This window comes from Gilbertella persicaria, assembly GCF_025201335.1.
Source record: "Gilbertella persicaria strain CBS 190.32 chromosome Unknown B0P05scaffold_4, whole genome shotgun sequence".
Taxonomy (NCBI): domain Eukaryota; kingdom Fungi; phylum Mucoromycota; class Mucoromycetes; order Mucorales; family Choanephoraceae; genus Gilbertella; species Gilbertella persicaria.
In genome coordinates, this window is record NW_026251965.1 from 710495 (window position 1) to 731354 (window position 20860).

General features: G+C 35.1%; 12 protein-coding genes across 12 annotated transcripts; 7 read left to right on the top strand and 5 right to left on the bottom strand.

Moving 5' to 3' along the window:
- Nucleotides 1-2440: 2440 nt before the first annotated feature.
- On the top strand, nt 2441-2810 carry B0P05DRAFT_526333 (uncharacterized protein). The gene has a single exon (XM_051576419.1). The coding sequence runs from the start codon at nt 2536-2538 to the stop codon at nt 2758-2760; it is 225 nt and encodes a 74-aa protein (XP_051438900.1). The 5' UTR covers nt 2441-2535; the 3' UTR covers nt 2761-2810.
- Nucleotides 2811-3141, bottom strand: B0P05DRAFT_526334 (uncharacterized protein; the record flags this gene model as incomplete). Its single annotated transcript, XM_051576420.1, has 2 exons — nt 3050-3141; nt 2811-2982 (listed from the first exon to the last, which is right to left on the bottom strand). Coding segments are annotated over exons 1-2 (151 nt in total), but the record flags the coding sequence as incomplete, so codon positions are not given.
- Nucleotides 3142-3434: 293 nt separating this feature from the next.
- On the bottom strand, nt 3435-3728 carry B0P05DRAFT_462790 (uncharacterized protein; the record flags this gene model as incomplete). The annotated part of the gene is made up of 1 exon (XM_051574132.1): nt 3435-3728. A coding segment is annotated over one exon (294 nt), but the record flags the coding sequence as incomplete, so codon positions are not given.
- A 1092-nt stretch (nt 3729-4820) lies between these two features.
- B0P05DRAFT_462153 (uncharacterized protein) lies at nt 4821-5114 on the top strand (the record flags this gene model as incomplete). The annotated part of the gene is made up of 1 exon (XM_051574105.1): nt 4821-5114. A coding segment is annotated over one exon (294 nt), but the record flags the coding sequence as incomplete, so codon positions are not given.
- Nucleotides 5115-5407: 293 nt separating this feature from the next.
- Nucleotides 5408-5738, top strand: B0P05DRAFT_526340 (uncharacterized protein). The gene is made up of 2 exons (XM_051576421.1): nt 5408-5499; nt 5567-5738. Coding segments are annotated over exons 1-2 (156 nt in total). The 5' UTR covers nt 5408-5497; the 3' UTR covers nt 5721-5738.
- B0P05DRAFT_526342 (uncharacterized protein) lies at nt 5739-6108 on the bottom strand (the record flags this gene model as incomplete). Its single annotated transcript, XM_051576422.1, has 1 exon — nt 5739-6108. A coding segment is annotated over exon 1 (221 nt), but the record flags the coding sequence as incomplete, so codon positions are not given.
- A 3336-nt stretch (nt 6109-9444) lies between these two features.
- On the bottom strand, nt 9445-10635 carry B0P05DRAFT_526353 (DnaJ domain-containing protein). The gene is made up of 3 exons (XM_051576423.1): nt 10360-10635; nt 10248-10306; nt 9445-10198 (listed from the first exon to the last, which is right to left on the bottom strand). The coding sequence occupies exons 1-3, from the start codon at nt 10483-10485 to the stop codon at nt 9487-9489; spliced, it is 897 nt and encodes a 298-aa protein (XP_051438906.1). The 5' UTR covers nt 10486-10635; the 3' UTR covers nt 9445-9486.
- Nucleotides 10620-12054, bottom strand: B0P05DRAFT_601993 (actin family). The gene is made up of 3 exons (XM_051583261.1): nt 11916-12054; nt 10827-11870; nt 10620-10770 (listed from the first exon to the last, which is right to left on the bottom strand). The coding sequence occupies exons 1-3, from the start codon at nt 12018-12020 to the stop codon at nt 10684-10686; spliced, it is 1236 nt and encodes a 411-aa protein (XP_051438907.1). The 5' UTR covers nt 12021-12054; the 3' UTR covers nt 10620-10683.
- A 129-nt stretch (nt 12055-12183) lies between these two features.
- On the top strand, nt 12184-15877 carry B0P05DRAFT_526379 (Endonuclease/exonuclease/phosphatase). Its single transcript, XM_051576424.1, has 12 exons — nt 12184-12601; nt 12658-12690; nt 12745-12855; nt 12900-12968; nt 13015-13396; nt 13439-13673; nt 13719-13993; nt 14034-14252; nt 14300-15089; nt 15136-15450; nt 15508-15625; nt 15671-15877. Exons 1-12 carry the CDS (start codon nt 12544-12546, stop codon nt 15787-15789), a joined length of 2724 nt encoding a protein of 907 aa, XP_051438908.1. The 5' UTR covers nt 12184-12543; the 3' UTR covers nt 15790-15877.
- Nucleotide 15878: 1 nt separating this feature from the next.
- Nucleotides 15879-17068, top strand: B0P05DRAFT_526395 (uncharacterized protein). Its single transcript, XM_051576425.1, has 2 exons — nt 15879-16753; nt 16819-17068. Exon 1 carries the CDS (start codon nt 15900-15902, stop codon nt 16689-16691), a length of 792 nt encoding a protein of 263 aa, XP_051438909.1. The 5' UTR covers nt 15879-15899; the 3' UTR covers nt 16692-16753; nt 16819-17068.
- A 9-nt stretch (nt 17069-17077) lies between these two features.
- Nucleotides 17078-18727, top strand: B0P05DRAFT_526397 (uncharacterized protein). The gene is made up of 3 exons (XM_051576426.1): nt 17078-17369; nt 17427-18274; nt 18332-18727. The coding sequence occupies exons 1-3, from the start codon at nt 17123-17125 to the stop codon at nt 18503-18505; spliced, it is 1269 nt and encodes a 422-aa protein (XP_051438910.1). The 5' UTR covers nt 17078-17122; the 3' UTR covers nt 18506-18727.
- Nucleotides 18728-20080: 1353 nt separating this feature from the next.
- On the top strand, nt 20081-20814 carry B0P05DRAFT_526402 (high mobility group box domain-containing protein). Its single transcript, XM_051576427.1, has 3 exons — nt 20081-20167; nt 20222-20464; nt 20513-20814. The coding sequence occupies exons 1-3, from the start codon at nt 20153-20155 to the stop codon at nt 20714-20716; spliced, it is 462 nt and encodes a 153-aa protein (XP_051438911.1). The 5' UTR covers nt 20081-20152; the 3' UTR covers nt 20717-20814.
- The last annotated feature ends 46 nt before the right edge of the window (nt 20815-20860 follow it).

Sequence of the window (20860 nt, forward strand, 5' to 3'; positions counted from 1 at the left end):
AAAAAAGGAAAATATCCGCAAAGTGTAAACGAATATATAATATCTTGGAAAAAGACCTTGAGAAGAGAATAATGATGAAAAAACTTTCCCTTTTTCTTCTTTTGTTTATTTTCTACAATACCTATCATCTCGAGAAAATAAGCAGCGTGTATGTTCCACAACTAAGCATATAGCGACTTTTATGTTTTTGAACTAACGAAAAGGATGGAGGAATGGAAGAAGTTGATCTATGTTATTTCGAGGAATCTATTGGACCTACCTTGGTTTCTCTCTTTTCTGTAAAAAAACTCATCCCTCAAAATATCAGCAATAACACTATCAAAGAATGAATGAATGAATGAATGAACTGATTAATTAAAGGAAACCCTTATGCATTCATATTATCATGATTAGTATTCAAAGCTTGCTGAAAAATAGTCTTCAAATACTGTCTTTGTAAATTGCTTCCTGTTTGACGTAAACTTATTAAGTCATTATGCCATTGCTATTTCTCCTGAAGAACAAAGAAAAATAAAACATTTTTCTTGTAAACAATAAACCAAAGCAAAGTGAAGATGTTCAGGTCTTAATGCTATGTTTGACATAAAAACTAGACTAAATAAAAAATAAAAAGGGCAATAAGCAAATAAATGATTGCATCATTTGACTTTCAACCCGAGTTATTCATTGAGTTGCTTAATCTTTAGGAAGTACTTGTTTGTCTCTTAACAGTAAACGATAAGTGTAAGAGAAGACTGAAATGTCTATTATATTGCTAGTATGAAAGACAAGCAATAAGGTTTGTTGTATGTGTACGCTGATGCATAAGAAAAAAAAAAAACGAATGGGTTATATTTGAAAGAATGGTGTTTATTTAACTAAAACGTATGCAGTCCATAATTCACTACGAAGTTTTCTAATGCTTTTACACTTTCATAAGCAAACATTCCATTTGTTGAAAGAGACCAAGTGCCTTTTCAATATAATATTTTGCAAAGATAAGCGATTTGGTATTACATAGTGTATCCTTTTACCAAGGACACCAAACAAATACATGGTTCAACAGCGAAGAAGACAGCAGCACATGCAAATCTTGTTCTTTTACCTGGACAACAGGAAGGCAGCATAAAGCTTGTTTGTATACGCATAAATGCTCTAAATACCTACAAAAAGTGCCTACTAACACTCACGACACCTTTGGAGTCGATTCGGACAAAAGAAAAAAGCGACATGTAAAACTTGGTCGCAATATGCCTTTCGACCAAAGGGCACTACGCATGAAGATCATCGATTTGGCAACTCTCAATCTTCTTCTTGATGCTACATGACAAAGAATGAAGCTATTGACAAGCTTAAACACTCAAAATGTGCATCAGAGGCTATATTTTCTGGTGGCTGTGTTTACTTAACAATTGTACTATGAAAATGATGAGATATAAATAAAAAAAAACCCTCTTAAACATCTTCACCTATTTACTCAATATTCAGCTAGCAGAACTTCTGTGTTTTCTACAGCAATAAACTCAGAAAGCATAAAAACCTAAAAAATGAATTTCGAATTATAAAAAATATAACACTTCAGTCTGGTTACGATGCCATCAAAAAGGAACTCATCTATACTCTATTAAAGAGCGCTATCAAAAAACAGCTGTTCAATCCAGTGATTGAATTACAATATAATAAGAAAAAGGAACGAGGAAGTTTGTGAGATTCAAAAAATGATTGTCCTTTATTCAGTTAATTGACGAGTTGTATATATAGACAAATAACTTGTAGTTAAGTCAGCAAATTAGTGGTGATGAGAATGATGTGATTTGGAAACACGAAATTGCAGGAGTGTTTGTATGTGACCATCATTATTTTAGATAATAAGTAGTTACTATATGAGTGTATGTGTTTACTTAGCCATTAGGCGCAATTGCATGTCTAACCTGTCAATTGTTCTACAACATCTGTATTTAAGATGTGTTGCAATTTAGGTTGCAATTTGTCTAAATCAGGAAGAGGAAGTATATGTTCTATGAGTAACATGTTCAATACGTATTTGTTGTTTAGCATATGTTTTGTAAAGATGGTTACAAGTGTAATGCGTATCTAAATATTGCATATCTATATTTGTATAGAACAAAAGGGCGGTTTTTACTGAGCACTGGTTTAAATATGCTCCTCATTTAAACGCTTTTCAGAAGCTCCATGGATACAGCACATTTAGAAGAAATGGCGCCCAAAATTGTATGAGGTACTGCTCTCGTAGAGGGAGTGGTTATAATAGCTGCTTTTCCTTTTTCAGCCCAACCACCCAGTGAGATTCAGCATGTCTGATCTAACCTTGACAATCAGCGACCGTGACTTGGCTGTAAGTTTCGACAATGCGATCCATTATGCTGTGCATTTATTTTAAACTCAATCTATCTTGTCCATTACCTTGTCCATTATGCTGTCCATTTATCTTAAACTCAATCTATCTTGTCCATTTATTTTACTCTTTTCTATTTTCTTTTCCCATTTTACTTTCCTACTACTAAGCTCAATTGTCTTGTCAATCTCATAGCAGCTATGGTACTAATCACACGTGAACAAGCCATTTGCATGTTCTACCATCAGCCATACAACAAGCAAAAAGCTGAAGAATTACTGAAAATGATTGAGAACATACACACTGAAATCTGCTACAAAGACGATCCTACGAAGCCATTTTTGTGTTCAACTAAAAGTATTAATGCTTTTGAATACCATCAGTATCCTTCTTTACTGAAAAAGGATATACATGTGAATGAATAACTCCAATTCACTTGGTTTTATTTTAGTGCCTAATAGCATAAAATCAATTTTTTGTTTTGTTTTGAAAATTATTTTAATGATCTTTGAAATAAGGTATTGCTTCTACAATTAAACTCTTGAAGCTTGCTTTCATTGTTTAAAAGCTCATCCGGGTTATAAACATGTATTGAATTAGTGTGCGGGAGTTTGTCGATAATTAGCTTGGCGATATTTGGGCTGTTCCTGATACGAATAGTTAGTAATGTGCTAATGTTATTTTTTTTTGTTTTTATTATGTAAATACGAATACATGAAGTATTGAAATTATTACACGAGAGCGAAGTGATCTTTGTTGTTTCTGCCCCCCTCTTCCCGTGTCTTTCTTCAATTAAATATTTCTCACCAAAGAAGATAAAGATACATAGTTTAGTTTTATTTTATTTTATATATATTTTAAGTAGTACAAGTTCGAATTTAACCAATAAAAGAAAGATAACAACAAAGATCACAAGGCTCGAAGTGTAATGAGCTTTTACCTTAAGAATTGCTTCAAATCTTCACAATTCGTTGTCAATCCTGCAAAGTCAATCACTACAATGCATATCTTCTCTTTTGTACGAATATATGCCAACAAATCTAATAAGTGAATTGAAATTTAATATGGTTATAGTAAGTAATAAAAGATCTCCTTTTCCTCACCTTGCATGTCTCCATCTGCAGTAATTTTCGACAGTATAACGGTATTTTTTTTTCAAGTCTCTGGCAAGTAAGGGTTGACTTGCGTCACAGGAAACGCTCGCGAATACTTTTGTCACAAGTGGTCTTTCTTTGATATTTGCGCTCATTTGATTCAAAAGACGAATGCATGTATTATCGTCTTTTTCGCCAGTTGACTTTCTTATATATCCAATTATTTCGTGTCCATTTTCTTTTAGGTTTCTGATACTTTCATAATGTCGAGGTAATGTTTCAACATCATCTTTAATGATAGTCTAAAAAATAGATTAATTACAGAAATGATAACACTTTCCGTATATTATATCTTACTGATGTAGTAATCCTTTACTACATACAGAATACGAGTTGTAATTTTGCGGTTGAATTCATCTTAAGCACATTAGCGATACCAAGGAGCGATTCTTCTACTTAGTCTATGAGAAAGGCCTGACGCCTGGTAAAGCAGCCACGCAGTTTGATATCGCTCGGCATACTGCTTACAACTGGTTTGAGAAATATCAGAAGGAGCAAAGTGATGGAGAAAATCAAAGCTAAGACAGGTCGGCCAAGCAATTTCAACATACGATCCTTTGCCAGAAGTTTTTGTTGCCAGAATTTTTTTTGTTCCTCTCGCTTTATTGCTTCGCGCTCAAGATGCTTTAGATCTAAGTGTTGATCGAAGTTGGTGACGTTGTCCAAAGGATATTGTCCTTTCTAACCTTAAAATATTACACTATTTCCCGAAACTATTGACACACTTTTTTTTTTGTGATTTAGCACACTTTTAATGTTAAATTCAGCACTTCAAGTTTTGTCACTTTTTTTTGAAAAAGTTGAAATGAATATTCAAGTATACTATGAGAATGGAAGAGGCGATGTTGTTGATGAGTTTGGAAACGAGCCTATTGAAATGGAGGTCGATGAAGGACAATATCCTTTGGACAACGTCACCAACTTCGATCAACACTTAGATCTAAAGCATCTTGAGCGCGAAGCAATAAAGCGAGAGGAACAAAAAAAATTCTGGCAACAAAAACTTCTGGCAAAGGATCGTATGTTGAAATTGCTTGGCCGACCTGTCTTAGCTTTGATTTTCTCCATCACTTTGCTCCTTCTGATATTTCTCAAACCAGTTGTAAGCAGTATGCCGAGCGATATCAAACTGCGTGGCTGCTTTACCAGGCGTCAGGCCTTTCTCATAGACTAAGTAGAAGAATCGCTCCTTGGTATCGCTAATGTGCTTAAGATGAATTCAACCGCAAAATTACAACTCGTATTCTGTATGTAGTAAAGGATTACTACATCAGTAAGATATAATATACGGAAAGTGTTATCATTTCTGTAATTAATCTATTTTTTAGACTATCATTAAAGATGATGTTGAAACATTACCTCGACATTATGAAAGTATCAGAAACCTAAAAGAAAATGGACACGAAATAATTGGATATATAAGAAAGTCAACTGGCGAAAAAGACGATAATACATGCATTCGTCTTTTGAATCAAATGAGCGCAAATATCAAAGAAAGACCACTTGTGACAAAAGTATTCGCGAGCGTTTCCTGTGACGCAAGTCAACCCTTACTTGCCAGAGACTTGAAAAAAAAATACCGTTATACTGTCGAAAATTACTGCAGATGGAGACATGCAAGGTGAGGAAAAGGAGATCTTTTATTACTTACTATAACCATATTAAATTTCAATTCACTTATTAGATTTGTTGGCATATATTCGTACAAAAGAGAAGATATGCATTGTAGTGATTGACTTTGCAGGATTGACAACGAATTGTGAAGATTTGAAGCAATTCTTAAGGTAAAAGCTCATTACACTTCGAGCCTTGTGATCTTTGTTGTTATCTTTCTTTTATTGGTTAAATTCGAACTTGTACTACTTAAAATATATATAAAATAAAATAAAACTAAACTATGTATCTTTATCTTCTTTGGTGAGAAATATTTAATTGAAGAAAGACACGGGAAGAGGGGGGCAGAAACAACAAAGATCACTTCGCTCTCGTGTAATAATTTCAATACTTCATGTATTCGTATTTACATAATAAAAACAAAAAAAAATAACATTAGCACATTACTAACTATTCGTATCAGGAACAGCCCAAATATCGCCAAGCTAATTATCGACAAACTCCCGCACACTAATTCAATACATGTTTATAACCCGGATGAGCTTTTAAACAATGAAAGCAAGCTTCAAGAGTTTAATTGTAGAAGCAATACCTTATTTCAAAGATCATTAAAATAATTTTCAAAACAAAACAAAAAATTGATTTTATGCTATTAGGCACTAAAATAAAACCAAGTGAATTGGAGTTATTCATTCACATGTATATCCTTTTTCAGTAAAGAAGGATACTGATGGTATTCAAAAGCATTAATACTTTTAGTTGAACACAAAAATGGCTTCGTAGGATCGTCTTTGTAGCAGATTTCAGTGTGTATGTTCTCAATCATTTTCAGTAATTCTTCAGCTTTTTGCTTGTTGTATGGCTGATGGTAGAACATGCAAATGGCTTGTTCACGTGTGATTAGTACCATAGCTGCTATGAGATTGACAAGACAATTGAGCTTAGTAGTAGGAAAGTAAAATGGGAAAAGAAAATAGAAAAGAGTAAAATAAATGGACAAGATAGATTGAGTTTAAGATAAATGGACAGCATAATGGACAAGGTAATGGACAAGATAGATTGAGTTTAAAATAAATGCACAGCATAATGGATCGCATTGTCGAAACTTACAGCCAAGTCACGGTCGCTGATTGTCAAGGTTAGATCAGACATGCTGAATCTCACTGGGTGGTTGGGCTGAAAAAGGAAAAGCAGCTATTATAACCACTCCCTCTACGAGAGCAGTACCTCATACAATTTTGGGCGCCATTTCTTCTAAATGTGCTGTATCCATGGAGCTTCTGAAAAGCGTTTAAATGAGGAGCATATTTAAACCAGTGCTCAGTAAAAACCGCCCTTTTGTTCTATACAAATATAGATATGCAATATTTAGATACGCATTACACTTGTAACCATCTTTACAAAACATATGCTAAACAACAAATACGTATTGAACATGTTACTCATAGAACATATACTTCCTCTTCCTGATTTAGACAAATTGCAACCTAAATTGCAACACATCTTAAATACAGATGTTGTAGAACAATTGACAGGTTAGACATGCAATTGCGCCTAATGGCTAAGTAAACACATACACTCATATAGTAACTACTTATTATCTAAAATAATGATGGTCACATACAAACACTCCTGCAATTTCGTGTTTCCAAATCACATCATTCTCATCACCACTAATTTGCTGACTTAACTACAAGTTATTTGTCTATATATACAACTCGTCAATTAACTGAATAAAGGACAATCATTTTTTGAATCTCACAAACTTCCTCGTTCCTTTTTCTTATTATATTGTAATTCAATCACTGGATTGAACAGCTGTTTTTTGATAGCGCTCTTTAATAGAGTATAGATGAGTTCCTTTTTGATGGCATCGTAACCAGACTGAAGTGTTATATTTTTTATAATTCGAAATTCATTTTTTAGGTTTTTATGCTTTCTGAGTTTATTGCTGTAGAAAACACAGAAGTTCTGCTAGCTGAATATTGAGTAAATAGGTGAAGATGTTTAAGAGGGTTTTTTTTTATTTATATCTCATCATTTTCATAGTACAATTGTTAAGTAAACACAGCCACCAGAAAATATAGCCTCTGATGCACATTTTGAGTGTTTAAGCTTGTCAATAGCTTCATTCTTTGTCATGTAGCATCAAGAAGAAGATTGAGAGTTGCCAAATCGATGATCTTCATGCGTAGTGCCCTTTGGTCGAAAGGCATATTGCGACCAAGTTTTACATGTCGCTTTTTTCTTTTGTCCGAATCGACTCCAAAGGTGTCGTGAGTGTTAGTAGGCACTTTTTGTAGGTATTTAGAGCATTTATGCGTATACAAACAAGCTTTATGCTGCCTTCCTGTTGTCCAGGTAAAAGAACAAGATTTGCATGTGCTGCTGTCTTCTTCGCTGTTGAACCATGTATTTGTTTGGTGTCCTTGGTAAAAGGATAAATAGTAAGCTACAAAATTGTTCCTCTACATAGAATGCCTTATAAAAAATATACTCGATCTCTCTAAATCAAAGAAAGCAGATGTTCACTCATGAAGAATGTCAAATTGTCAAGAAACTTTATCATATGAATTTAATATTATATACATTATTATATTTTAACTTCTTTAATATACTGATGCACTTTCTATTGTAATGAAAATACATCTGTATCAAAAGATACAATGTCGTTTGCACGGCTTGATGAAATCAACGACATATATGTTTGAAAAAAGCTTTGATCATCCATATACATTCATACACCGAATTCAGAGCATTTCTTTCTGTTTTTTAATGCCTTTTGGACTACTTCTTTGGCTGATATCTCTAGTTTGACTATCATGTCTACTGAAAATAATACAATGCATCATCTTGAGCCATTTTAAGTATCAACTATCTCATTGGCCTACTGCATATTGTAATTCTCAATTGGATTGACTAGTAAATGCCATCTTAATGATGCATACCAAGTCTTCAACACTTTCTAACCCTAAAGCTCTGTATTTGAGGCTGACTTGTTTATTTTTTAATGATGTGTAAGTAATTTCATTTATTAGGAAGAGGCAATTATTTTGAAGAAGAGGTTTGAAAAAGATTCACCAAATACAAAATAGAGCCAGAAATAGAACCAGAAGAGTAAAGCCATAGAAAGAGAGCCTTGATTAACCAGGAAACAAGTAACTAGAATGATGATTTAAAAAAAAAGCTTTCAAGCATATATAACTTACCAAAAGACCAAAGCCATCATGCTACCCTCTAATGTGCTGATTTTCATAGCCCACGCGGCTCTGCGTAGTTCAGAGCCGAATGAACCGGCCCAAACTGGCCCTGCGTAGTTCAGGGCCGAATGGATGCCATCGCCGACAAGAAGAGGGCATTTGGAACATCACTGTACGGAAACAAGTGGTTCCCTATAAGAGAGTCAGTAAACGTGTCTTTTAGAATAATTATCCTACCTCCTTGATGGATGAGAAGAGGCTAGTAGATTTGCATACGAGGCCAAGAGTAGTAGAAGAGTAAAGTAAGGTAAAGTAGGTCTTGTAGTAAAGTAGAAGTGGTCCTGAGGCCTTGAGGTAGCGTAGCTTTTGATTGAAAGAGTAGAGTAGATGATAAGGAAGAAAGAAAAGAAAAAAGACAAGGCTAGATCCTTCTTTTTTATAGATGTTGTTTGCTCTTTTTTACGTTAAAGCAAGACATGTGAAAGAGATGAAGATAACCACCTTATTTCCAAATCTGACACTTTTGTCTGTATAAACCAATTAACAAAAAAAAAAAGGGAGATGGATTAAAAGGGGTTATAATCATATTGACGTCATTGTTTATATTGATAAAATACAACTCAAGTATGTCCTCTATACTTTTATACGTCTTTTTTTTTATTCTTCAAAAGGACATGATCTATTTCTTTATTCTATGTGGAGAAGACAATAAGAGAGAAACAAAAATAGTCTCCAAGAGGGCATTAATTATCATAAAGGAGTAGACAATACGATGTGAAACACTGTTCAATTGCATAATACAAAACAAAACAATAAATTCCCTTCTAATCTAAGAAAAGTACACATTTAATCAGTTTTTTTTTTATTTGTCATTTTGATAAACAAAGGAAAATTAGCTTCAATAAAACAAAGTATATTGATTTTTGCTATATGTGTACGAAATAAGTTTTTTCATCCCCTGAAAGCCAATGTTATCAAAGTAAGAAAGCTTTATTATTTCAAATAGAAGGAGGGAGAAGGGAGTATTTAAAGCTTAAAGTTCTCTGTTCTCTGTCATTTCATATTATGGGCTTTCTCAAGACAGAAGTATACTCAATACATCAAATAAAACAGTATGTTATTTAAAGGGCTTTATGCTTTTCTTTTTTACGTTAACAAGTTTCAGTTGAAAGACTTTTATTTATTAATTTCTTGTAGGTCTTCTACGACCGCCAACCTTAGCGCCCACTACATTGACTTTTTCTCCACCACCTCTTTTGCGAAGTGATTTCTTGGCAGACTTTTTATTAGGTGGATCGATTACTTGATCTTGTTCTTCTTGTTCTTCCTGTTCTTCGTCTTCTTCGATTTCTACTTGTTCATCCTTTTTGTTCAACATTTTATAAATCAAACGCTTAGGCCAAGCAAAAATAAACAAATCCTTGACAGTAGGCTTTGTAACCCATTTTGTATTCAAATGAACAGGTTCTCCTGTACGTTCATCAGGATAGACCACAATATAGTTATCTCCCTTCACTTCACAACGCATATTTCTCTGTCCAATTTCAATAAAAGTGCGTCCTAAAGTAGGAGCACGACCTTTAGGTGCATCTTGAATCATTTGTGCTCTAGCATCGTTCACAAATTGAGTAATCTTGCGCTTTTCTTGTCGATAGTTGATTTGTCCTGCAATATACTGCATACCTGCAGCAATTAACAAGACCACCACAGCAACAGAGCCTACACCTGGTCTGAATCGGCTGTACAAGTAGCCAGTACCGCGCCAGCGAGGTACACCATTTTTGTAAAAGAAATTGTAACGTTCACGGCTAGTAGGGTCACGTAAAATAGAAACAATGACACCAAGACGAGTGAACCTTTCTTTGGCCTTGGGATCGTTCTTGTTCTTGTCAGGACTATCAAAAACAAAATAAGCTATTCATCTCATGACATCAAATACTTTACTGCCATTTTAAAGAAAGTTTACGGTAGGCCTTGCTAATATCAGCTTGGCTTGCTGAAGGCTAATCAACATCATGAATAACTTGAGCATATACATAGAAATAGATGAACTTACAGAAACACCCAACCAGCTATAAAAGTTAGTATCTTTTCCTTCTGCCTTTTCCAAAGCATCAACAAGGTCAAAGATCTCAAAATCAGCTATAAAAAAGTTTAGATGAAACGAGGAACGCGTTGACATTATCTACCTTCTGTCCAAGCTTTGACTTGAGGTATCATGGTTGAAAAAATAACCATGGCGATCAAAAGCATGCTCAAGATGCCTTGATTCTTCAAAAGGCCTAATCGTGCCATTGTTACCTTAGATGAAGAAAGTAAGAGAGAAAAAAAAACCCTTATTTATTCGGAATTTGAATGCATTTCAGGGGGAGAAGTTGATTTAATAGGCCTTTGTATGAACCACAGAAGGGCCAGATTCATTATAGTCTACTTTACTAATATAGTTCTTTGCATCAATAAAGACAAGCTTAGATATAAAAAGAAGCATTAGCACCCTTATTTAAGATCTCTTTAAAGCCCTACCTTAGCAACAATTTCAGCACCTAACCATGTAGAGTATTTTTGATATTGTTTATCTTTCAAGACAGTAAAATAGTCTGCAATTCGTAAAAAGTTCAATTGACGAGGTTGTGTATCACCAGCATTTTCAGAATGAGGCAAGAACACTTGTACTTCAGTCTTGATGCGCTTTGTAATACCAGCAGCCATGCAACATCCTCCAGTCACTGCCATGTTCTCCCAAAGTTTAGGTCTGATTTCTGGTGGTTCACAATTCATGGCTGCTAAACGCATAGCTTCTGTAAGTGATGGACTATCGACCTGTATTAATTCAGGCAAGAACAGAGGATCCATTGCCTTATGACGATAAGAGCCAATATGAAATGTATGTCCTTTATATTCAATCTGTACAGTCTCTGGCACATCACCAACCTCTTCGTCTTCTACTTTCTTGGGATTGTCTTCATCTAATAGTTCTTCTGAAGACTCAATAGGCAACTCTTCCATTGCATTGGATAGCTCAGTAGCCACTGAATGATCTGTCACATCATGGCCTATAGACACATTACAAATACCCACTGATTCACGCACAAATCTTGCAAATGCAAGGTCGAGTTCTACATCTGTTGCATTGAATTCTTGTACAAGTTTGGCGTCTTGCTTCATCAAATCAAGCAAGTACTTGTCAAAGTCATTGCCGCCCACGGGTACTGTAAAGTTCGATTGAGACTGAATGTTACTATCAACAACTACATTGATATCTGTGATCTCGCTTCCAATATCGACCACAATGCCAGATACAGCACCACATCCAAACAGTGTCAACAAAGGCTGAGGAGCAATATACACACCAGGCACATTAAAGTTTTCAAAGAAGATTTGTGTGATACGCTCATATTCAAGCTTGGACCATTGTACAGGCACTGCAATCAACACAGGACATTCATTGCGTGATTTCTTGATATTGAGTTCTTTAAACAAGATGTGATGCCAGCATTCTTCGAGATCTTTCCAATCACTAATCATGTTGTGTTTGATGGGATGATTGAAGTCGGCCATGTTTACAATCTATCTTGTCTGTTAAAATAGATTTTGATTGGTTTGGTCACTCACCACACTGGGAGGCTTGTTCGTGTCGTGCATACCCATACCAGCTGTAGTAAAATTAGAGCCTACATTAATAACGACAAAGTTCTCTTCTCGAAGTGCAATAGACATCGTTTTATTATATATATATAGAAAAGAAAAAACGCGTCTTTAAAAAGAATAAAAAAAATAGGCAGAAGCCACGCTTCATGTTTGACACGGTTAAATTAAAGCACCGAGTCATACTTCATATCGAGTTGTTTTCTCTCTCTCTCTCTCTCTCTCTCTCTCTCTCTCTCTCTCTCTTTTTCTTTTTCTTTCTTTTTTTTTTCAATCATCATGGCAGGGTCAAAGAAACGTACTCATATCGTAGATGGTCTTGTCAACTCACCCGATAAAGCTGAATTCATATCCTTTTTTTTTTCTGTGTCTGCTAACCTTGAGTCTAATTTGCTTATCCTTAACTCTTTCTGTTTACTGCTGTAAAGTAAAAATAGTGCAAGATAAAACAGTAGAAGGCTTCTTGGCTATTGTAGTACATGAAGAGAAAGAGGCTTGGTAAGGCTTACTTCTCTTTCTTTCTTTTTTTTTTTTGTAAAGATATTCTGATGGTTGATTTAGTCTAGTTTGTCTAAGAGAATCTGATGTGCCTGCTATGCCTCCAGTCATTCTAAAGATTGTACCTGTTTATTCTGACTTAAAAATAGATATTGGTAACTTACATGATGTTTTTTCTTTTTGGCTCGTATTAATTGCTTATTATGGAAAGCTCAATCCAATTTGAATGCAGAAACCCAGCCAGGTAACATAAAAAAAGAAAAAAAACCAAACTTTTTGTTTATGCATTATTCGATAGATTTACTTGTTACATTTACAGTCAAACAAGACTCAATCAGTGTCAGTTTTCCTAAAAAAGAAACCATGTCCGAGGTTTTAAGTGAAATCAAACGATTGAAATCCATAGCAGGTAAATAGAGAAAAGAATATTAAGCAAATGATGAACATCATTAGAAACACATTATTTGGATTCAACGAATGATCATTCTCATGAATGGACAAAAGCCTATTCCAAATTTGGCTGTAATGTATACACAAGCATCATGATTCTATACTGACATCAACATAGTGGACCATCAACATAAGAAAGCTGTGCGATCTAATTCCTTACCTATCACAGACGATTTAAACAACCCGGCCAGTTCAATTCGTTATGTATTACCGCTACAACGAGCAGAGACGATAGCCAAGATTAATTTGAAACGAACACGTACAGTCAATGCACCTAAAGAAAAAAAAATTACGTTTGAAAAAGCAAAAGATCATTGGATTAATGCTCAATTGATGAAGCGAGAAGATGAGTTTGTTCAGTGGCAAAAAGCAACTGCCTTTGTGGGTACATGGAATGTACATGGTAGTTTGCCTACTACTTCATTAAAGAATTGGTTGCAAGGCACACTTAAAACAGACAATGGACAGACAATCAAAGATCCAGACTTCTATGTGATTGGGTAAAGTAGACAGGACTCGATATGATATTGACACTACTCTAGTCTTCAAGAGATGGAAACCAACACAGAAGCTTATATTCGATATGACCCTACAAAAGAAAACGCCTGGGTCAAAGCCATTATTGACTCTTTAGCAGACAATGGCAAAGAGTACTATAAAGTAGAGTCAAAACAATTAGTAACTATGCTGTTGATTGTGATTGCCAAAAAGAGTCACAAGTCTTTTATTTCAGAAGTATCCAGTACTTATGCAGGTGTTGGTTTGATGAATATGATGGTAAGTGAACGATACATATTGTCGACTTATTGACCTAGCTTATAGGGAAACAAAGGTGGTATTGCTGTGAGACTTCGTTTTCATGATAGCTATATGTGTTTTGTGACAAGCCATCTTGCTGCATTCACTGACAAGACAGAAAAAAGAAATCAAGATTTTACTGAACTATCAAAGCGACTTGTCTTTCCTCAATATCATGATCCTTTAACAGACTATATCTCTTATTCTTGGAATGATGGTGGTGATGAAGGTGTTTCCTTTTTAGAAAACAACAATGTAATACGAGATTGGTCAACTGAAGCCTCTATTTTTCATAATGAGTAAGTTGGCCAAACACATCTGTTTATTCATTCTGTATAGCCTTCTTATTTGGTGTGGTGATTTGAACTATCGTGTTAATCTGAGTGAAGCCATTATCAAAAATTGGCTTAGACAAGATCGCTTGGATGTATTGCTTGAATACGATCAATTGTCTATTGAACGTAGTGCTGGTAGAACATTTACCATGTTTGAAGAGGGGCCTATTATATTTCCGCCCACTTACAAATACGATGCAGGCACAAATCAATACGACACAAGGTAACAACCATGGAGATGCATGACAGAGTTTATAATACATCCATTAGTGAGAAACGAAGAGCTCCTTCTTGGACAGACCGTATTTTATGGAAAAAGGAAAGAAGTGATGTATCCAAACACCCTCTTCAACTTCTTAGCTACACGCATTGTATGGAGATGATGATGAGTGATCATAAACCTATTCGTGCACTGTTTGGATTTCAAATTCGTAAAATTGACAGCCGTCAACAAAAACAAACAGAGCAACAGCTGGTACAACAGCTGAAAGAGAATCAAGATGTTCAACCAAGAGGCGAAATTTCTTCTTCTTATGTTGATTTTGAAAAGGTACAGTTTATGGAATACAAGGAGAAGAACATTGTGCTGGAGAACACAGGCCAAGTTGTGACCGTGTTCAAGTTCTTGCCTAAAGATGAAAGCGGTGTGATATTACCCGCATGGTTGCAAGTGACTCCATTGTCAGGTGTAGTGGCACCCGGTGAAAAGGTCGTCATTCGATTTGAGGTGACTGTCGATCCTACCATTTCTACACCCTTAAATCGTGGGGAAGAAAAGATGGATGAAATTCTGATTTTGAGATTAGAGAACAGCAAGGATTTCTTTATCTCTGTCTCGGGCGACTATGTGCCTACTTGTTTCGGTGTACCTTTGGAATTATTGTCTGGCATGGTTGTGCCTATTAGCGAGGCTGCAATGAACAACCTAAAGAGCACATCCTCAAAGAAAAACGATGCTTCTAGACCACCTTCTCCTCCTTCAACTTCGAACCAGATTGAGTTACCTAAAGAGTTATGGAAAATCATGAACTTTTTGTGGAATACAAACATGTTTCGTATTGTAAGTTGTGAATCAAGATATATAGTATTGATTGTACTTGATTTAGGAATCCTTGTTTTTAAGGCATGGGGATTTGATTGTTTCCACTTACATTCGAAAATGTCTTGATAATGGCGAACAATTTGACACAAATGTGTTATTAGGTGGAGAACCAGCAGAGCATGATGAACTCACTAGTGATGTTCAACATACTTTGTCTGATTTAACATTGACAGAAACGCCTAGTAAAGAGGCTATTAGTGCTAATTCAATGATTGATGTGTTGGTGGCCTTTTTAGAATGTTTGCCAGAACCTGTTATTTCAACTCATTTGTATGAGCGTGCTCTAGAAGCAGCTGAATCCACAGAAGCCATGAACAGCGTAAACAAAACAAACAAAACAAACAAACAAAACGCTTCTTGTACTAATTTGTCTTAGCTCAAGGAATCACTTGCACCTTTTCATAGATATGTACTATTATATATTGGTATGTTTCTAAGACAGGCCATTGATAATGCACCCCCTTTGGTCAAGAAGCAAAGAGAAGCTAGAATAGGTAATTCAGTATTTCCTTTTATTATCTTGACTTATACATGTTTAGTTGAAATGTTCACAGTACTATTAAGGCCTCCAATTGATTTCAAGGAGCGTAATCCTGTTGTGGCTAAAGAAAAGAGAGAAAAGTTTATTGTTCAACTATTGACTTCACTAAAATCTTAACAATAACTTGGTCATGTGACATTATAAAACGCTTTACATGTTTCAACTTTTTGCTTTATATAAATGGTGGGAACAAGTTCTTTTTTTTCTCCTTCTTTTCTTTGTATATCATGGCAGATAATATTGTGTGTGTAGATTATTTGGCACATGAATGGTCATGTAAAGACCTTATTCAAGTCTATCAAGAACTCAAGAAACAAAAATCAAAGACTTTATTTAATTTAATTGCTTGTGAAAATACGCCTAAAAAGCAAAAGAAATTAAGGACAGAGCAGCAAAGACAGATCCGATATCAAAATGCTATATGGAGACATATGGCAAAGACATGCACAAACAAACTGAGTGCTTCTAATACACTTGTTCATCCTTCCTCTGTGAATTGGCAAAAAGAGGCAGATATCACTTGGTTATACGGACCTTTATATGTATCGCCTGATCATTCGGATTTTTTAACGACAACACATATCTCAACCATGCCCAACTTAAGGCCTGCATTAAAAAAGACGGCCAGCACAAGTAAACATGCTATCCTATTAGAATTAACAAGCCATTATCATCCGCGCTATTGGTCCAAGACCGTGTCAGAATCAGGCAAACAGCATAGTGTGCGATTTCATCCAGATATTACAGAGGTCAGTTTTCTTCCTGAAACACCTACGCAGGAAATTTCTGCTTTTCTTGCCATGCAGCATGAAGAAGAACACGAAGACGAGGCTGAACCATTTTGGCCAATCATGAAGCAAGTAGGTTCTTATCTTGGTTCAAACCTGCTACAGAACTACCAACAACAATATACAAATATTACACAATTTTGTATGTCAATGACAACTTTTTTATATACAACACTTTTCATGTTAGTGTTTGGTCGACAAAAAAAAGAAGAAAAAATAAGATTTTCCTAGTATGAAAAGTTCAATAAAACTTGATCAACTTCAAAAACCAGCTAGGCTTTTTGTTATCATGGCTTGATTGGTATGTAAGAATGAATTCTTTGCTGTATTCAAATCACAATTTCATGCATATATTTACTCTATCAATGCTGAGTTATCATTATGACCCATGGGCTTATTGTGAGACAATGCCTTAAAAAATATTATCCCTTCCTTTTTTACCCGAAAAAGGGTTACTTTTTATACACGTCTGCACGTCCTTTTGTTTATCTCCTGTGACTCTTCTTTTCTGTGCTACTTTTATGCACATAGAATCAATACACTATCTTATTCATCGCCCAATCAAATCCAAAAAGAGTTTTGTGACCAAGTTTTTTTATTTTATTTTTTATTTTAAGTTTCAACAGTGTACCCCTCCCCGTTTTTTTTCCCTTATTACTAGTATGGCTCTTTCAGCTTCAAAGGCCACTCAAAATAAAGAATCAACAAACAAAATCATACTGGACTATTTGCTTTATCTCTCAATACAATCAAGACTAAGACAAGCGCGTGTGGAGCTTTTAGAACTTTCTTCACCTTTGCCCCAATCAGAGCAACAGGACGATACTGTTCAGAAACGTAAACAAGTATGGCAAGATACTGCTTCAAAAGCAGAAAAAGACAAGAATGCAGTTGAATCCATTGTAGCTGGTAATTTAATCCATCCTCATCCCCCGTCATTTTATTTATTTGTTTTTTCCCCTATAGGTATCTTATCCAGCCACTGCAATAAACAAATTGCTTCTTCAAATGCTATACTTGAGCAAAGACTTCATTTATGCCAACTTACCAATCTCGTATTTGGTCGATTTGATGCTTTATCTACCGGTCAGCATGTCATTGCTCATTCAACTGCTCGTCGTCGACGCCATGAATCCCATATGGTTCATTTAGATGATAAGGATACGACACACGAACAAGACAGCTTGAAGAAACGACAACGCATATTTTCGGTACCCATTTTACCAGCCTTTTGTCGAAGACACCGAATTCAAAACTGCTATGGATGTCGTTCACCTTATTTGAAAGAAAAGCCTAAGTATGCCATGAAAATGAACCAGGTACATCAGTTGGAAGAAGACAGTCCGATCAGTAACCAAGGGCCCTTCAAGACACTGGATTTAGCACGCATTTCACCACCTACGCCGCCAGCTGGTCTGATTGAAGCGATACCTACTTTTTTATGTACGAGTGCAGACATGCTTAGACGTGCACTTGATTCTTCACATGATATGAACATCATCTTTGCAGGACAAAAAGTGATGGGAGGTGGTATGCCACCACGATGGTATGATCTTTTTTTGGAATTGTTGACACAGGCTGCTATCGAAAGTTATTTATGTGACACTCAGGCTGGCCTAGAGCCTATTTTTGAGATATTTTCATATGGAGAAGTAGAGGATGAAGACCATGAAGAAGAGGAAGAGGAAGAGGAAGAGGACGAAGAACAAGTGTTGGATGAATGGGGTATTCGTGCCGCTGACCACCATTTGTTGTTTCCCAAGACACGAACAATGCATTTATATAAGACACAAGTGAGAGAAAGAGAGAAAGAAGTAAAGAGAAAAAAAAATAACGAGACAACAGGAAACAGTTTTGCTGATTTTATGCAGTTTTTATATGTAGAAGAAGGCGTGACACTTCAAGCTCATTTTGAAAAACTAGCCTCAAGATACCCTTTAGAGACATTTGAGAAAAACATTGGCGAGTTCATTTTGATGATTTTGAACATGATGGATGTGCCTACATTGGATAAAGTAAGTGTATTATATGCATACTGGTATTGACTATTGTTGATAGTATGAAAGTTTGAATGTTGAAGATTCCTTATCTGGACCTTCTGTTTACAAGTTTCCAAGTGATGGTTCGCTTTTAATGCCTGAAATCCCTGATGAGGATATAATAGAGACAAAGAAACGATCTGCTAGTGATCCTGTAGATCAAGAACACGAAAATAAGCGTATCAAAAAATGAATAAACTATGTTATTTAATGACATGTACCACTTTCTTTAATATTTTGACCCTCAATAATGTAGTTTAAGTTTATTTAAAGTAGCTTCAATATTTAGATAGGATTTTATTCATAATGCTTTAAAACTTAGCGTAAGTGGAGTGTCCCTTAAGGGTATTTTGAGTTTAAATTAGTATTGTCATGTCCAAAACTAAAATTAAAAAAATGAAAAAGTTTAAAAATTCAAGAGAAATGATAGATTAAAAGTGTCGAAAAACGAAGAGCTATCAAAGAATTGTATTAGAAAAGTTAGTAGATATAGACAAGACACATCTAATGATTGAAAGAACGCGGCATGATTAACTTCAAGGTAGTGAGCTATTCTTCAAAAGCGTGTTTTTCGTTTCTGAGCTGTAGTGTACATTTTTTATAGTACTTTTGCAAATACAACACTTTGAGTGTGTCTTAAAAGCCTAGAGAGACGATTCGTACTAAGATATATTATGTATATAACGTGTCTATCGCTCACAAATCGAAAAATAGTGAAAATTGACGATTTGTAAAAGGGATGTTTCCTGCCCTTTTTTTCTTATATTTATCACTCTATAGTTTTTTCTTTGGACTGACGGTTAGACATTTACCCCATAGGACCCAGTCTTCAAAACCTTTACAAATAAATATAAACTTTTACCGGGGATCATAAGGGCAAAATGACAATTTTTTGACTTTTTCAAAACCATAAATATGTTCTTTTATGTATACTCAAACATAGGAAACTTAAAAAAGGGGAATTAGAAGGCAGAAATAATGGTTTATTTAGGGCTGCTAGTACACTTTTGGTATTATTGTGCTTATCAATGGCTTGTGGGATTAATTTAAAAAAGAAAGGTAGTTTATATTGGAGGTTTATTCAAGAAAATCCAGGCTATAATCTAACATCGTATAATAAGTTTAATACTGGAAAAAGGTACGAATTGAGGACTAAAAGCATACTAGGTGTGTAATGTGCCAAATCGAATATTATTTCTATTTCTTTAATGGTGAACACTCTGTTCACTCGAATGTCCACTCCAATAACTACCTCAAAAAAGAAATGTAAATGTATACATTTCTAGGACGTAGCTGCTATTAGTTTTCTTAAGTGTGTAATCTTTATCCTTTAAGTGTTCAGTCTTTAGTTTTCATCAGTGCAATTGGTTTCTCTCAGTGTGAAATCTATTTCTCGAAATGATGTATTCATACAAAAAGCAGTCGATTTTTAGAGTGAGCATTGGAATGAACGGAGTGTTTCCCTTATATTTGATCCAGTTGCATAACAAGTGTATGTATTTGTGTAACCATTTGGTTTGTTTTTTTTTCTCCCCGGTAGTCAGCACCGTAAGTGTACACGCGCGCATTTTTATTTTCCCTCACCCTTAACTTTTTGTAATCCTCTTTTCTTTATTATTAATATTATTAATATTTTTTTTTTTTGGTTTATTCATGTCTAGAAACGATGTAAGATAAAAGTGTCTTTTTTGTTTCTCTATCGACTTATTTGTTTTCAAATAGCTCAATAACGTGATCAACAAGATCTCTGAAAATTTAAACAGTTTGGCTGATATCTTGCTTACAGAAAAAAACCAAAAAAAGAGAAAAGATCCTCATGCTCCAAAACCCCCTCCTACTAGCTTTATTCTGTTCAGCAATTCTATTCGAGAGAAAATAGAACAAGAAAAACCTAATGCCACTTTTGTAGAAAAATCAAAGATATATGGCGCCGAATGGCAAAAATTGACAGAAAAGGAAAGACAGGTAAAGAAAAGAAAGATTCGTGATTTGTATCTCATATAGTGCATGTAGCCCTTTGTTGAAGAAGCAAAGAAAGAAAGAGAAGAATACAAAAAGAAATTGGCTGAATACGAAGATGAGAAAATTCAACCACCAGAAAAGAGGGCAAGATTGGAAATTGCTTCTTCCTCTTCCTCCTCTTCCTCCTCTTCTGCGTCTTCTGATTCTTCCTCCTCCGATTCCTCCGATTCCTTCAGCTCTGATGAGAGCGATTGAAATGTAAAATTGTCATCACATTCGCTTGAATTATATTTCATTAGTGCTAAAGAAAATAAAGCATACATGACAAAGATAAAATATTCCTTATGAATGGCAATTGCCAAAGCTCTATATTTTGTGTGTTGATCATCTCTGTAAGTT

Bases quoted from the DNA above. Each gene is read 5' to 3' on its own strand.
- B0P05DRAFT_526333 (XM_051576419.1), top strand. From the start codon at position 2,536: ATGGTACTAATCACACGTGAACAAGCCATTTGCATGTTCTACCATCAG.
- B0P05DRAFT_526353 (XM_051576423.1), bottom strand. From the start codon at position 10,485: ATGTCAACGCGTTCCTCGTTTCATCTAAACTTTTTTATAGCTGATTTT. The intron at 10,307-10,359 runs GTAAGTTCATCT...GATGTTGATTAG, and splicing joins ATAGCTGGTTGGGTGTTTCT to CCTTCAGCAAGCCAAGCTGA. The intron at 10,199-10,247 runs GTAAAGTATTTG...TGTTTTTGATAG, and splicing joins AAACTTTCTTTAAAATGGCA to TCCTGACAAGAACAAGAACG.
- B0P05DRAFT_601993 (XM_051583261.1), bottom strand. From the start codon at position 12,020: ATGTCTATTGCACTTCGAGAAGAGAACTTTGTCGTTATTAATGTAGGC. The intron at 11,871-11,915 runs GTGAGTGACCAA...CAGACAAGATAG, and splicing joins CGAACAAGCCTCCCAGTGTG to ATTGTAAACATGGCCGACTT. The intron at 10,771-10,826 runs GTAGGGCTTTAA...TTTATATCTAAG, and splicing joins GTGCTGAAATTGTTGCTAAG to CTTGTCTTTATTGATGCAAA.
- B0P05DRAFT_526379 (XM_051576424.1), top strand. From the start codon at position 12,544: ATGCCTCCAGTCATTCTAAAGATTGTACCTGTTTATTCTGACTTAAAA. The intron at 12,969-13,014 runs GTAATGTATACA...ACATCAACATAG, and splicing joins AGCCTATTCCAAATTTGGCT to TGGACCATCAACATAAGAAA. The intron at 13,397-13,438 runs GTAAAGTAGACA...ACACTACTCTAG, and splicing joins CCAGACTTCTATGTGATTGG to TCTTCAAGAGATGGAAACCA.
- B0P05DRAFT_526395 (XM_051576425.1), top strand. From the start codon at position 15,900: ATGGCAGATAATATTGTGTGTGTAGATTATTTGGCACATGAATGGTCA.
- B0P05DRAFT_526397 (XM_051576426.1), top strand. From the start codon at position 17,123: ATGGCTCTTTCAGCTTCAAAGGCCACTCAAAATAAAGAATCAACAAAC. The intron at 17,370-17,426 runs GTAATTTAATCC...TTTCCCCTATAG, and splicing joins AGTTGAATCCATTGTAGCTG to GTATCTTATCCAGCCACTGC. The intron at 18,275-18,331 runs GTAAAGAGAAAA...GATTTTATGCAG, and splicing joins TGAGAGAAAGAGAGAAAGAA to TTTTTATATGTAGAAGAAGG.
- B0P05DRAFT_526402 (XM_051576427.1), top strand. The intron at 20,465-20,512 runs GTAAAGAAAAGA...TAGTGCATGTAG, and splicing joins TGACAGAAAAGGAAAGACAG to CCCTTTGTTGAAGAAGCAAA.